We start from the raw sequence: 16,355 nt of genomic DNA, 5'->3' as shown, positions 1-16,355 counted from the left end.
TCTGCCCTAGGACTCGTAAAAAGATACTTATGAGCTTCAGGCACCCTGTAATACCTATCCGGTTTAACAGGAGCAGGAGGCAAAGAATCAGGATTAAGAGAAGCTTCCATAAAAACATCTTCCACTACATCCAAAACAGGAGGTATAGCCAAAGGCCTATGCTGGGGTAACAGAAATTCCCTAAGCCTTTTCCTGGAATCAGAGAAGTCCTGACCTTCCCACTTAAAATGCTCCCTCATGGAATGAAGAGTTTCGAAAAGAAAAATCCTCAGGAGGAGTAGCAGAAGGAGTAGAATCATCCACATCAGAATCAGAATAAGGAGAGTACTCCTGCAAGTCTTCAGCCGAAGACTCTGAAACATCTGAAGCCTGCTCAAAACCCCCCAGCTCAGGCTCCACCCTAGGCCTCTTATCAGGAGGGGGCATAGAACCCCTGATCAAAGTAATCAAATCTTCTGCCATTTTAAGCATATGCTTCTTGGGCACAGTACCTGAAGAGCTAGGGGTAACACTAACTGAAGCTAAACCTGGCCTGCCCCTGGGGGAAGTCTTTGAAACAGAAGGAGAGGGCCTAGCCACCTTGGGAAGGGAGGGGAGTATAGTAACATGAGAAGCCCCCTCAGCCTGACTAGTCTCCTGAGAGGCCACATCTTGCTCCACCGACACCTCTAAAGAACCGGCGTCTGGTACAGACGGTTCTTCCATCCTAGGCTTAACTGCCTTGTCCTTGCGCTTCTTTGAAGAAGCGGCCGGAGCATCCGACGGCATTTTATAGTTACACCGCTTCCCAAAGACTAACCTCGCACAATCCAACCTTCTTTTAATAGTGCGTTTATTAAATCTAGCACAAGAGCAACAGCCAACAACGTCGTGCTCAGGCCCTAAGCAAGGAATACACAAAGTATGATAATCTTTATGCGTATCTGTTTCCCACAAGAAATGCAATTATTAACTTTTCTGACATCCGTAAATGACTGAGGCAAGAAAAACTAAAATATTCCCCAACGGGGTACTTAGCCAACTTTGAACTCGGTCTGAAACTTCTAAATCGAAAAATCTCAGAACGCCAACCGGCACTTGCAACACTGCTTCTGCATCGGACCATGCGGCAAAAAAGACTGAGGATATGACGTCGGTCATGCGCATTTGTACCCTGACGTCAGTCAAATGCGCCCTGACCGACGTCAGCCTTATACTTTGATATTCGGGCCGACTGAGGACAGCAGAATACCCAAGTGTAAGGACTGCAGCAATGTGAGATGAAGAACATCAGTATCTTATCCACTTTTCAGCATAGAATTTTCTAGTACTAGGCCTCCTTACCTCCAGAATGACATCTAGCACCTGCTTACTGAGGAATGCTATTGGAGAGCTCAAGGAATTAGCCAGGCTGCAAAGGTTCAGGGTTTGAAGCTGAGGGTACAGAATCTGGCCCTCCTGCTGGGACAGCAGGGAAGGGGTCTGAGGCAGGTGCCATGGTACCAGCAGTGTCATTGTGCAAGAGGGGTACCAGTGCTGGCATGGCCAGTCTGGCGCAATCAGTATTGTCCTTAGTTTGTCCAGTTTGATTTTAAGCAGAACCTTAGAGAGTAAAGGCAGAGGGGGAAGGCATAAACAGAGGCTTTCCCAGGTAAAGGACAAGGCATCCACTTTCCAAGCTTGACTGTGGGAAGTCCTTGTACAGAATTTGTCCAACTGGTAAATCTGAGGGGAGGCAAACAGGTCTCTCTCTGGATTCCCCCATTTGTCTGTCAAGAGTTTGAATATCTTTGGTTCCAATTTCCACTTGTGTGGGTCCAGAAGATTTCTGCTTAGGTCTGCCACTTTAGCTTGCCTGGCAGGAATTGAGCTTGTAGGTGCACTTGGTAGCTCAAGGCAGTGTTCCACAGAGCCATGGCTAGTCTGCAGAGAGGGTACGAGTGGGTTCCCCCCGCTTGTTTATGTACCAAATAACTGTGGGTCTGTCTTTACCAATAATTGTCCTGAAAGAATGTGATCCATGAAGGCTGTCGGGTAATTCTGTAAAGCTAACATTTCTTTTTGTTTGATATGCAGTTGTATCTGTCTGGTTCCATTTGCCCTGAATGCACTGCCCTGCCAAGTGAGCCCCCCCCCCATATGCATAGTCTGATGCATTTGTTAGGGTGACAGGGGGTAAAGTGAATGGGAGCCCCTTGTGGTAGCATGCCTCTGTCCACCATAGGAACTCTGCCTTAATACAAGGAATGAAAGGAATCATTTATTCCAGGTCCTGAGAATGTTGACATCATAGGCTTTTTAGATACCATTGTAGTTTACTCATATGCAGTCTGGCATATGGAATTAGTAGAATGCAAGAGGCCATGAACCCCAGGGCTTCAGGATTTTCCTTGCAGATAGTTGGGTCTTTGTGGCCAGTAGTTTGAAGTAGGTTGTTTCTCTGGAGTGAGGAAAGCAATCTGGGAAGTTGTATTCATGTTTTCCCCCAGGAACACAATTTGATGACAGGGTACCAGGTGAGATTTCTTTTTGTTTATGGTGTACCCCAGTGAGTTTAGAAGTTTCTTTATGAATGCCAGATGTTTTAATAGCAATTCCTGGCTTTCTGCCTGAAATCAGGCAATCGTCCAAGTATGGGTTTATTTGAATATTTCTCTGCCCGCAAAATGCAATGGCTGAGCTAGACACTGAATACCCTGGGCACAGTAGATAAGCCAAAAGGAAGTGCAGAGAACTGATGGTGCATGGAGCCTGCCCTGAAGTGTAGGTATTTCCTGCAAGATTCCTTTATTAGAATGTGCAGGTAAGCTTCCTTTAAGTCTGTTGCCAACCAGGCATCTTTGCCTAGTATATGAAGCAGCTGTTTGAAGTGTTAGCATCTTGAATTCTGGGATTACCAAAAAAGTATTTAGAATAGAGAGGTCCAGGATAGGATGCCAGGAGCTGTCTTTTCTGGGTACCAGGAAAAGTCTTTAATAAAAACCTTGCCCCTTTTCTTCCGCTGGGACAGGCTGAATAGCCCTGATACTTGGGAGAACCTGCTGTTGAGCCTCTACCCACTGATTTGGGAGTAGGTCTGGCCAACTATTTGGGGTTGGTAGGGTGTGGAAGAGGAATCCGTATCCTTGGGAACTATATTCAAAACCCATTTGTCCTGGGTAATGAGTTCAGTTTTTTGCATGCAGTGCGAGCTTTCCCCCTAAGGGAGCAGGCAGGTTGAGCAGAGCTTGAAGAGTTAAGGTAAAGTCATGCTGACATTTTTCCATGGGGGGGCTGTCTTACTACTTCCAGCTTTGGAAGTGGGAGCCAGCCACTGCTTAGGCCTGTGTGTACCTTGAGACTGTAGCCTAGGTAGTCTGCTGTTCCTGGGTTTGGACTGAGGCCTGGAAGAGACTGGAAAGGACCAATTCTTAGGTCAATGCCTACTAAATCTGGGAGGCTGTACTTACAGGAAATCTTTAAGTTTGCATAGATTTGGCTTTTTCCTCCATCTTAAGAACTTCTGTTTTGTTGCCAAACAGGCAGTCTTGGTTTAAGGGAGCATAAAGTCATTTAGCTTTAACATGATCTGGCAAGTTTTGCTCCTTAAGCCAAGCATGTCTTCTAATTACAGCCCCAGTGACAGCAGCCATGCAAGATGCTTCTAAAGAGTCAAAACCACACTGCAAAGTATGTTTACCAACTTGTTCAGCAGAATGCATCAAATCCTGTAATTCATGTTCAGCACAGTTAGGAATAGACATTTTCTGTTTAATAGTCCCATAATATGCTGGTACTTTAACATATGCAACTGGCAATTTAAGGTCCTAATGGCCAAAGTAGCAGAAGTGTATACCTTCTTCCTCCATCTGTACAAGGCCCTGGAATCTCTATCAGAGGGGATAGGGTTTTTGGCAGCAGCCGCCTTGATGCCTTTTGGTGCTTGGGAAATGGTCTCCGGATCCGCAGTAGGATTCTTGAAGAGGAACATGTGAGAGTCAGGTACTCTAATACCAGTCAGGTTTTCTGGGAGCTGGAGGTAGTGTCTGGGGCCAGGCTAGATTCCAAGAATGCATCTACAATGTCCAGAACAGGAGGGATAGCTAAAAGCCTGTGTTGAGGGAGGAGTAAGAATTCCCTAAGCCTCTTTTTGGAGTGAGTAATCATGGCTTTCCCAACGGAAATGCTCCCTAAGAGTGCAAGGTTTCACCCAAAGAAAAATCTTCTGGAGGGGAAGCAGAGAAATGGAATCCTCAGCATCAGAATCCTCATAGGTGGATAAGGGCATATCCTGGTAATCAGAAGAAACAAATTTCAGAATCCTGATCAGAAGAATCGGAAGGAAAATCAGTTCTAGGTCTCAGAGGGGGACATAAATAAGATCTTCAGCCATTCTATGCATTTGTTTTTTTAGGCATATGGACCTGACCATGCAGTTTGGAAGTCAGTTTTCTAGGCGTGGGTCGAGTTTTAGGCCTAGATGAAGATGGCGTCTGTTTGAAATGCAAATCTGTAGGTCTGAATACACCCTCAGAAGCCACTGCCTGCACAACGGCTCCAGACCCATTCAAGGTAGAAACAGCCACAGGTTCCATAGTCGAAGCATCTTGCGGCATACCAGACTCAGACTGGGTCTCAGTGGAGGCCTGCGAATCTGAAGTAGTGGTTATCGGGCTGCGAAAGCACCTCACTGAGTACCAAACTGGCGATTAGCTAAACGGAAACATCGTCGGCAGCAGATGCAATCAGTCTATGTTTTTTCGGAATGTCATTAGTCGGTTGGCTTACTGAAGCCATTTCTGGATAGTTAAACAGAGTACCAAAATAATTTGCTGCAAAAATAGACAGAATAGTATGGAGGTTGAATAAGGCACAAAACCAACAGCGAGGGACATCGTGGTCTGGACCTAAGCAAGGAATGCAGTACGAAAGAAAATCTGAGGTATTTGCTTTCCACAGATAATACAATTAACAGACATCGGTTAAGAGCAAGAAAAAGGATCCCCAATGGGGTACTCGGCTGAACGGCACTTGCCAACTGCTTCGGGCACCAAGCAGCAAGAAAGACTGATGTAATGGCGTCTGCTACATGTTTTATACCCCTGACGTCATGGAAGAGACAGCATCCAACGCAGGAATCCAAGACTTTGATATTCAGGCCGGCTGAGGGCAGGCAGACAACCCAAATGTAATGACTGCAACAGTGAAACACGAAGATCAGCAACCAAAGGCACAGAAGTCTCCATCTGGAGGAGCTCATACTGCCTTTTCTGAATGTCAGACTTGAACTATCCCAATTAAACTTAATCATGCAGGCAACCGTATCCCTCAAACGGTTTTTCCAAAAGGGGAATCTGGACTAAGAATCCTCTTTTTCTGAGCCAGAGTCTTAAGGGGGAAATAATTTTGAGACTAACCACCTCAGAGGCTTTACAGAGGCAACTAAGCAAAGAACTAAACTAAAATTATGGTGTTATAAAGTCAAAGGTGATGAGCCACACTGGGGCTTTTGCGAATAAGGACTTTGAACAGTGATCAGGAATGCTGTTTCATTGTCCTGTGGGACATAACAGTTCCATAAACACTATGGAACTTTTGTTCAACTTTGCCCGAGTATGTTCTGGTTGTAGTAAAGCCGAAAAAGACTTCTACCTCAAGTACAATTGTTGCATTGATGCTTATAAGAGGTCCATGGGTGAAACTATGCTTGTTTAAACATTGCTATTTTCTAGAATTAAGCTGCTCTAGAGACATTACTGCAGCTTCCAAGTAATATCTGTTGCTAGCAGCTTCATCTCCCAAGACAACAAAGTCATCATGCTGAATCTTCCAAGGGAAATGGTTTCTCGAGCTCTGCAGTAAAGCCTTGACTTGTGCATTCTTCCAAAGCATATTCTGGACCCAAATATACTGCCCAGCAAAAATAAGCAGCTTATCCAGAAGGAAGCTGTACATAGAATCTTCCATCATTTTTTTTCATGCAGTTTAAAAGTACAGTCTGAAATTGGTTTAGATCTGTGTGAAAAGCATGAAGACATGCACTAAACTTCTGCAGTCTAGGCACAGGCAAAGAATGCATTTCTCATGAAAAGCTTTACAAAAAGAATGCATGCATCATTACAGAAACAAATGATACTGTTAGTATCTCTCCCAACCTCCAAAACAAATGTAACCACATGCGTGTAGGGAGGTCAGTGAAACAGGTGCTCTCACATGATCTAAATTACTAAGAAGGAAAAAAATGCACTCATACCTTTGCCTTTTCCTTTCCCCTTGCCTTTATTCACAGCACTTCGGGCATGATTTGGAGGATCTTCAAAACTTTTAGTTTTCGGATTATAAGCCTGCAATATGAAAATATAGTAGTCATTTTTAACTAGAAAAAGCTAAAACCAGCATTTAAGCCTACTAACCTAAAAGAATACCCACCTGCTGTAAACAAGGACCCTGTAACCAGAAAACCCAGATAAATCTGAACTCCTGCAGTGGCTCAGTACTAAAAGTAAACCAGCAGTTCTGGAGCATAACAAGGGCACTGGAGAAGTTGAGATTACTAAAGGCCAGTAACTCTGTCCATTAGATTACTGAACTATAGCCAGTTCTATACATTTACCAACTGCTCTCATCTGTGCGCCAAGTCACCATGAACCCCATCCACAGACTTTCTTCCCATCTACAAGAGTGGACTCAAAAGGTTCCAACATACTCTTCTTTGAAGTTAAATTATGTTTTCGTTATGTGAAGAAACTGAAAAGGTGTACAGGCCTTCTACAGATGGCCATACTTGCCTGCATAAATACAATTTGTTTTTCAACTGTGTGGTCTGCACAGAACGCCCAAAATCTTGTCCCTCACTCACAGAGCATATGTGCTGGAAGACCATGGCAAAAAAATCAATATCAGACTTTTAGGTACCAGCTGCCATAGAGGAAGACCTGGTCTAGTAGCCCAGTTACGCAGCTATTTTGAACAGAGTTCTGTACAACATGAAAGAGTATTAGTGGCTGATGGACAGCGTTTCTTAGTGGGCAGATTTAACCATTAATGTTAAGTACACCGGTCCAAGGAGCCTTGGAAGGCACGACCCACACCATAAAGCACATAATACAAAATCTGAATTGTCTAGACGTAATAAGGGCTTGCAATGTTTAATTCTGATGGCAGACAAAAACAGCAATGACTAGAAAATGGAAATCAAATAGTTGGTTTACACTTTGAAGTACTAGAAGTGGATTCTTCAGGAAAGGATAGCAGCAAACTACACAGAAAAAAGGGATTTCTAAAGTAAATCGCTGCCGGTGCACACTTAAAACCTAACCAGCAATGACTTCTCATGTGATGGTGTTGAGCATTATGCCATGCATCTTCGGCAGGCTATCACTCAAGCAATTCTACCTTGAGCATGTGAAGGGGAGCACAGCACATGTGTACAAGGTCATTATGTAGGTTTTCCACATACAGGTCATTTGTTTATTAATATTTTAAAAACACAACTCAGACTTTGTTATTAGCGTCAAAGAATTTGCATTTATTTCCTTCATTTAGGAGGTTATTTTAATAGCTTCTTAAAGTTTGTTGGTACTGTAGTATACCTAACTTTGTCAATGAGATTTGTCCATGCTGCTGGAACTATTTTGGTGAATGCGGTTTCATTAGCAACATCAGTAACTAGCTTTGCTAGAACACTTGTGGAATTTCTTATGTCAAAAAACTACAAATAAAAACAAGTTAAGGGAGGGGCAACAGCTTTACAAGTGTTTAAAAGGAAGCTAGCTGCCATAAATAAATCCGCAAGTTTAAGTTTGTGCAGTGGTGCTCTGTGCTGGGGAGCAGGTGAATAAATTATAGTATTTCAGTTTTTTGCAGAATGTTTATTCTGTGGAGAAATTAGGATGCATCTAGTAAAGTATAACTGATAGTACAACAGCAATGGCTTTCTTGCGAGAAGATAGGAAATCTTATACATCAAAATGGGGTACTACAAAATATTTACCTTCAACATGCGGATTACGCCAAGGCACAAGTAGTGTTTGCAGAGTAGGGATTGAGACCTTGGTCGTACTGGCACCTCTGCTACCCCATAGTATGACAGGTGTGTCCACAGACAGCTTATTCTTTTGGAGCAAATTTCAAAGTGAAAAATCATTTTGAAGTACAACTGTGCATCCAACTTCACGTACATTGTTTGTCAGAGTGTCTTCATTGTTGTAGTAGCACTTTGGGGATTTTGGCCTGAAAACCAGAGACTTTAGCCCTTCATCCAGGCCTGCCTGACAGACGCCCTCCCCTCCCCCCTCCCATCTGATGTAAAAGTATAAAAGGCTGTCAAAGCTGGTGTCATTTCTTCAGGCCCCCTCCCCCAGCAGGGGTCACACTGCTGAACAGTGAGGAGCATGACCTGTCCAGCACAGCCTCAGGCTAGAGGGGAATGGAGAGGAGCATAACTATTAGTAAGATGGGACCCAACACAGAAGTATAAAGGTATCCTCCCCCAACCCAACTAGGACAGTAAGCAGACATGGGATGGAGGGAGGCAACAGTTACTGCAATAGGAAAGAAATTACATTTACACTAAGTACTTAAATTTACAGTAAGTAGATATGCAGCTACACTTGGTGCAGCGGTTAGCACTGCCGCCTTCAGCAAGAGGTTCTCTGGTTCGATCCTCGGCTGGGGTGCCTTCTGTGCAGAGTATGCATGTCCTCCCTGTGGTTACGTGGGTTTCCTCTGGGTGCTCCTGTTTCCTCCCACATCCCAAAGACATGCTGTAGGTGGACTGGATAGTCTAAGTTGGCCCTAGGCGTGAGTGCATGCTCCTTCCGTGGAAGGTTGGGCACCGGGCTGGCAACTAGACAATGTAGAACTCCACTGCCAATCATGAGCGGACAGGCAATCCCCTGTGGCGACCCCTAACCGGGAAAATCCAAAAGTAGCAACTTTTAGGAAGATTCACAAAGCTAGTAGGGGTGGGGGTGGCCGAACAGAAGACTGAGCAGAGGAGAACTCCCTGCTGAAATGCAGGGATAAATCCCATCCTAAAAGTGGCAGATTGTAATGCTTTGAAAAAGGTCTGCACAGAGGACTAGGTAGCAGCAACAAGGATGGAGTGGTTTGGGGGCACTCTGGGAAAATGGTAGTAGCTGCTGTGGCTCTACTGGAATGTGTCCCAATGCTGTCAGACACAGGCTTCCCGTGGTGTTTGTAGCAGAAAGCAATGCAACTGGATCAACATTTTAAAATTGTCTGTTTAAGGCAGGTTTTCCCCTATTTTTTTATTAAATGCTGCAAATAGCCGTTCACATTTATGGTACTTAGTTTTCTGCAGATGAAATCAGAGTACCTGTGTACATCCAGGAAATGCAGGGCTCTCAAACTGGGAAGAAGATGACAGTCAAGTGACTGGCTTGTTTTAACTACTCTCAAATTACTTTGTGCACAAAGGAAAGTTGTATGCAAAAGGACAGGAACAGATCCTTTTACATGAGGGCTTGCAGTTCAGAAAATTTTCTGGCTGATTAGACTGGCCTTCAATAGGGCTGCTTTCTAGGAGGTAAACTTGGTCAACAAAGGCAGTAGGCTTGGGGTTGGGTGGAATAAGTTTCCAACACAAAGTTCAGACTCCAGAAAAGAACAGGGGGTCCCCCTCCCTTCTTGGCCTTGAAGTAAATAATCCCTTTAATCGTTTCTCTGCAAGGCCCTTGAATTGTTTCATTGTAAGGTCTGAAAACAAAGGCATGTGCAATGGCTGACTGAAGCATGCATCTTAAAGCAAAAACGCAGGCCTTTTGAGTAGAATTCTGAAAAACATAAGTCTACTAGTGGCATAATGGTTGCGGCCCTTAGCCATATTCCAGTAAGAGAACCCTTACCCATTTGGAGATGTACTTATGGTGCTTAGATGCCTGGCTTTTGAGGATTTGCAAGACATTTCTGTAGGGTATGACAATAATCATCCACCTTCCAGTTTCAGTCAAGCTGGGGTACGTAGTGGTCCTGCTGTTTTGGTTTAGTAGATCCACCTCTAGTGGCAGCACCCAAGATTTCTACCTGTTCCTGCTGCGGAGCATAGAGAACCAGTACTGTGAGCCAAAAGGGTGATATGAGCAACCTTAGCCCATTCTCCCCGATATCTATTTTGAAGCACCCTAAGGATGAGGGGATGGGAAGGCATGCGGAAATATATCCAAAGGGAATGAGGCGGTATCTTTTCTCTAGACACAAATTGCTGTGGCCCTTGTACAGAACTTTTTTGACTCATAAGAAAACCAACAAAATCAAAAGTCTACCTGTGGCACATCCCGCTGAGCAAACCTGTGGAATAACTGCCCTTTTTAACATGCATTTATGAGGATTTACCACAAAATCTGCAGGGATTGCCAAGTTGTTCTATATCCCTGGAAGCTACTATGCCAGGAGGTCCAGTCCCACCCTCTAATCTCCCCCCAAGCTGCATGACCATCTGGCCTAGAGAGCAGGGGTGCAACTCATGGTTTAACATCAAATAACTGACTGATAGTCTATCCTCACCAGCAGTGTCCATTTTCTTCTAATGGCCACAAGAACTTTCTAAAATGGTTTCTTTCAAACAGATGTTTCATGAATGCACTGTCCCACCTGCCTTCTACCTTCATTTCCCCTCTATGGACACTGGGGACCTTTCTCTGAATTCTAAAGGGGACTCCTGGGCTCAGGCAGCAACCTATCCACCACAAGAGCTTGTTCTTGCTACAGGGAAGAGGAACCTGGAGCTGTAAGGACTGGGTGGTGCTGGCACCACTGATTTTCTCATATGTAGTCTGACAGAGGCCATCTAGTCCTACGAAGCTCCCTAGCTGGCTCTACCTCCTACTGCCTGATTGTTTGCAAGTACCAGTTGAGGAACTCTTCTAGAAAGGAAGACTTTGCTCCATGGAAGGTTGGATTTTTTCTTTAGATGACAGAAATCATAAGATTAAGCCCACTAACCTAAAAGAATACCTAACTGTTGTAAACAAGGACCCTCTAGCTAGAAAACTGACAGGCAGTCTATGGTCAGTTGTAGGGATGCATCTTATTCCTCCAGCATTGACCTTTATGAATTGTCCAGATAAAGGTAAACAGAGACACTTTGTCCTGCAGAACACAATTAAACTGAGTAGTAGGCAGGCCAAAGGGCACGGCAAAAATCTGATAGTGAGCAGCCCCTGCCTTGAAGTGAAGACACTGTTCATTCCTTCGCTACAGGGATGTGAAGTAGGCATCCCTCAGTCCAAACAAGCCATAACTGCTCAGTGATAATTTTGGAACCAGGAAGTTGCCCACCTTTGACAGTGCCAATGTAGGTCTCCAGGATCCTTCCTTTCTTAGGACCAGGAAGAACCTGAATTAAAATCATGTTCCTAAATCTTTTAGGGGAACAAAGTTCTACGGGTCCTTGCTGCAAGAGGTCTTGAACCAGAGCCAAAGTCTTTCTGAACTGTCCTTTTGGGACACCACAAAAGCTTGGAAAGATGACTGCATTTGGCACACTGAGCTAATGAGACTCAGAATTCACTTGTCTTCAGTGATGGCTTGTCAGAAGAGGAATGGGTCTGTCCCCCAAACTTTGCGGGTGAAGGGCAGGAAATCTGAACTGGTGGGCTGAGGTGCTTTTTTGAATGACAGCTGCTCCCCTGGGAGTGGCACCCACCAGACCTAGGTTTAGTATTGGCTTGCCACTTTCCAGGGTACTTAAACTGAGTCTTTCTGCTCTTGGATTTGGATTGACAGGCATGAAAGAACCATGTTTTAGTAGAATAGTTTCTGCTGAATCTAGGCAGTGGGGCCTGCAGAAAGTCTCTGCATAGTCCTCATTTTTCCTCCAGTCTAATGGTCAGAAGGGGCTGTTCCCCAAACCATGCATGCCTCCTGATGACTGACCCTTACACAGCTGTCTTGCTTGATTCTTCCAGATCAAATCTACATTTTCAGAGAGTGCTTGACAATCTGGGAAATGGTGTTGCAGAGATCTGGAAACCCTTTTTGGAAAACCTAGTCTTCCACCTCCTCTAATTTTAGCTTTATTTGGTCAGAGGGATTTCTGGTATTTAACCATACAAAACTGGCGATTTAAGGCCCTTTTGGCCAGGGAAGCTAAAGTGTAAACTTTTTTTGCCAAATCAAGAGTTCTGCCCTCCTTGTCATTTGAAAAATATTTTGGAAAGGCAGCCATCAGCTCTTGTAGACCCTAAGGACACTACCCCAAGATTCCTAGACAGGTGCTTGTGAGTCCAGGAATCTACAGAAAAACTTAGTTTTAAGAGGCAGGGGTCTAGGAGTCAGATTGCAGGGGAATGTCCTGGAGGAAGGCCAATAAACTGACCAACCCTCTGGATTATCCTCTAAGAGGAGGATCCTAACTGAAGGGGTCTGGTATAGAGCTCCTCCACAACAGGCTCTCGGGTGGAGAGGCTAAGGCACAAGCATCTGATTTGAAACTGGCATATGACCCTATGGGCACCAGCAACCAACTGTCAATAGGTGCCAGACTCCTCTAGCACTTGGGTAAACATGTGCAGAGGGATAGAAAGTGGCAACTTTTGAAGGGGTCTCAACAGCAGCCGTAGAATCATGCTCAGTCATTGGAGGGGATATATAAAGGTGCCTTACCTCCTTCAATAATCTCAAGCCAGGGAGGGCCAACTGAAACAAATGCTGTCAGTGCAGCACTGTACCTTTTCTGTCAGACACATCCTCTTATGGAGATGTACCGAGAAACCAGCAGACATGGTGTGTTAAGACCAACACTTTTCTAAATATTTGGCAGAGACTCCTGGACTTTAAGGATACAGTTCAAATGAAGCAATGTTTGCACAGACAGACAAAAAAGTGTACACCTGGAGGAAGTGAGGTCCAACTTGGCATTCACAGATATGAAGAAAACATGACAAGCTCCTAAGAAAGCAGATTCGAGCAGTCCTGACAATGGTCTGCATTGGAGGAAACACTGGTTCATAGGTAAGTACTAGGCTAACTACCCTTGTGGGCCATTTTAAGCCTAGCCAGTTACCCCCTGTGAGAATCAAAGCCTGCACCTTGTGTCTGTAAGGTAAATAGCTTAACCATTATGCTAACCCCCAGCCCACTGGCAGAATTAGTGCAGGTTACGTTAGTATGAACAGTGTTAGGACTCGTAGGGAATACCAGTGTTAATATCTGTGCTTCAAGGCTTCAGCTATGAGGCCACTGCTGTACACAATTTAATGATTACATTGACAATTTTGAGGGGACAAAGCTGCTGTATGAAAACAATGTGGCACTACAGACTCTGAACAGAAACTTTTGCAAGTGACATGGGACTGGAATGCAAAACTGCAGGCACATAGGATGAACTACAGTACAGACAAGACAGAAGTTTACAGCAGCAAATGGAGTAATCAAACACTAAAACAAGACAGAAAACAGTAGACAAGGTTTAACAGCAATTAACTGGAAGGTGGTTTAGAAGGGAAGTTTGAATGATGAGATCAGAACAGCTGTAGCAAGTCATACAAAAAGTCAGGGTTAGTGTGACAGAATACCAAATTAAGGTGTAAAGTGTATAAACACAGGTGAAACCAGTAATTCTGCATGGCACAGTAACCAGGGCAAGGAAGGCAAAGCAGCTGTTAAGTCTTGAGGAGACTGCAATCAAACGCTTGAAACAGGTTAAATATGATGCAGACTGTAGAACAGATGAATAAATGAAGTCAGAGCCAAAGTAGACAATTACAAAAAAGGTAAACTGACAGATCACAATGGTTTGGGGTCGGAGGGGAACTACCACTCAAAATATTTAGCTACAAACTATTGCCCACTCATGCCACACTGCTACACAGATCAGCCAATCGTGCTTTCAAATGGCGACCTTATAAAAGCCTGTGCACTGGGATCCCAGTACAGTCATACATCAAGGGGTGGTGGGGCTGTACATTTAAATCTACATTAAAGACAGAACAAACTAAAGGCAGTCAAAAGTGAACAGGAATGGATTTTTCCCTAATAAGCAACACAATTACTTCTGGAACTTACATTCAACATGAAAAATCTGTTGAGACTGATTTTACTTGCTTGTATCCAGTGTGAAAATGAGTAAGCTCAATGCAAATTCTATACTGTAACATGACCAAATGCAAAGCAATGGGAGATATTAAAGAAACATGCATCTAATTATAGATGCATTACATAGTAAAAAATTACTGCTGAATGCTTCCTACAAAAATCACATAGTATTTACCTCCAGAAAGTAGAACCTGTCCCATCCTCCAGAAGAATATTCTTGGATGGATCCATTCAAATCCTCTCCATATTCAACAGAACACCGTGCCTGGACATCCTTGAAGTCCACGGTCACCTCCTCGTCACTCCAGTACAGAAGATTTATGTCAGAATGGTAGCTTGCTTTAACACCCTTGTGTGTGTTTTCAGGTCTGTAAAAAGTGCCAGTGTTTAAAAAAAATGCAAGAACTCAAAACGATCTGGACATTCAAAATATGTACCTAGATGTTACAACCCGCAGCCCACCTAACCACACAGTTATTTATTAGCAATGTTAAACATTAGCACACAAATTAGATGGTTAGCACATTTATGAAACTGGCAAAGTAATCCAAAAAGCAGTTGCACAAGAAAACTATAAACTCAGCCCCAGAAGAACCAATTAAAGAGGTTACTTTAACAGATTCCTGGCAGGTTTCGAGCATTTTCCAATTGTACAAAATAAATCGCTCCCTCAAAACACATGCTGCAATGAAACTGAAAGTGTTTAAAAGTAGACTGTTTGAAATATGCTTGACAGTAGCAAAATATTTCCAAAAACAAGCCTTGCCAAGTAGGCCCATCAATACCTTCAAGTAGTATATAGTGGTGCCTTCGCTCTACCCCAAAAACCTGTGCGCCAGACTCCTTCCTACCCCCCACTAGATACGCAAACTCATCCTCTGCCTACATCAAGCACCAGACACATTCAAATTAAAGGATGGCAGACTTTAGCCTGCAGCAGTGCCACTGAGGAACAGATACATTTACATAAACATGGGTTTTGTTTGGGCTCAAACTACTTTTCACAACATAGCAGCTAGATGCCACGTTTCCCTTGCTGTGTGGTTCACCATCATGCTGGGAGATAACACCTTACAATAAAACCTGTACCTTAAAACAATTCTAATGCTGATATTCCTTACAGATATGATCAGTTTAACAACTTGTTGGGGACTACACACATGCAATTAAAGTCTACAATGAGGGGGAACTAGCAGCAAAATCACTAGTGGTGGTGCACCCTTAATGCAAGTGCTCACAGGAGACTGGCTTTTTTGTACTATGAAACCCATACACAAAAAACAAAGGTAACTTACATAGTCTATTGCTTCCATAAAAATAGAAAATTTATGGCAATTGTGATCGCACAATGTAGTACTGTCTTGATGACAGACCTCCTTAGAACCACAGTCTTTGACAAGTCTTACAAGGCACAGTATTGAGCAGTTAACACAGCAGCAGATCTCAGACCACAAAAACTCGTACGTGGAAGCACATTTTGATTCATAAAAGACTAAGCTCAAATGAAATGATTTACACTTAGACTGCCAATAGTACCATGTCCAGATTAATCTGTGGGCTGTCCAGTTTCACTCGAGCCATCAGCACTGACTGGCAGATCACACAGCACTATTGTTAAAATGACGCTTAATTGTAAATTTAATTTGTGATATTCAATACCACAATTTTGCAGCTTAAATGCAACACCAAGGCAATTTTTCTCACGTTTAAAATCAATTTTGACTGAGCTCCAGATTGCTACTGTTCAGTCTGCCAGTCCTGACAGAACACAGCCAGGAGGTGAAATTAAAATCCCAGCCTCAAGTAAACGCACCTAGCAGGAAAAATGAGATGTGAAAAACTCTGACTCATCCAATTAACAGTTAGCGATAATTCTTACAAAGCTGCCCTAGAAGTAGCAGCAAAGCAGACAGTTAAGCACACAGGTATGATCTCCTACAAGTTAAAAGTGTGTTCTCTTGAGATATGCAAGAAAGAGCCATGCTTTCATTTTTCAGTACCACTAAGAAATTCTCTAAAACAAGCAAAGCAGAAAACTTTTGCAAGAGCAAGCCTCTCACCCTCAACACCCTCCAAAGTCCCACTACAATGGGATAAAAAGTGAAACTGCAATTAAACCACGATACAACTAAAGAAAAGCCTCTTATAAATAAAATACAATAAAATGTAGATATACTGTAAAAACTGGGGGTACACAAGAGTAGGTTACAAAGCAAAAGCCAGAGATATGGAGGGCTAGCCCAAAATTAGAGAAAATCTGTTCTCCCAAGAATATTGAGATGTGGAAGCAAACATCCCTCACGCCCAGGGTTACTGACGAAGTTTGATGCAATAACAGT

General features: G+C 43.6%; 1 protein-coding gene across 1 annotated transcript in view; it reads right to left on the bottom strand.

Annotated features, from left to right (window-relative positions):
* The window catches only part of DNMT1 (DNA methyltransferase 1), an 862,083-nt gene that overhangs the window by 380,930 nt on the left and 464,798 nt on the right, over nucleotides 1–16,355 (bottom strand). The window contains exons 23-24 of the mRNA XM_044084674.1: nucleotides 14,192–14,384; nucleotides 6,212–6,302 (exon numbers count right to left, since the gene is read on the bottom strand). Coding sequence (XP_043940609.1) covers nucleotides 6,212–6,302; nucleotides 14,192–14,384 — 284 coding nt within the window. The remainder of the gene's footprint in view (nucleotides 1–6,211; nucleotides 6,303–14,191; nucleotides 14,385–16,355) is intronic.

Source organism: Protopterus annectens, chromosome 9.part0 (genome assembly GCF_019279795.1).
Source record: "Protopterus annectens isolate FY-2018-M chromosome 9.part0, PAN1.0, whole genome shotgun sequence".
NCBI lineage: Eukaryota > Metazoa > Chordata > Ceratodontiformes > Protopteridae > Protopterus > Protopterus annectens.
Note: the sequence above shows the minus strand (reverse complement) of the source record. Positions and strands in the feature narration are given on the sequence as shown.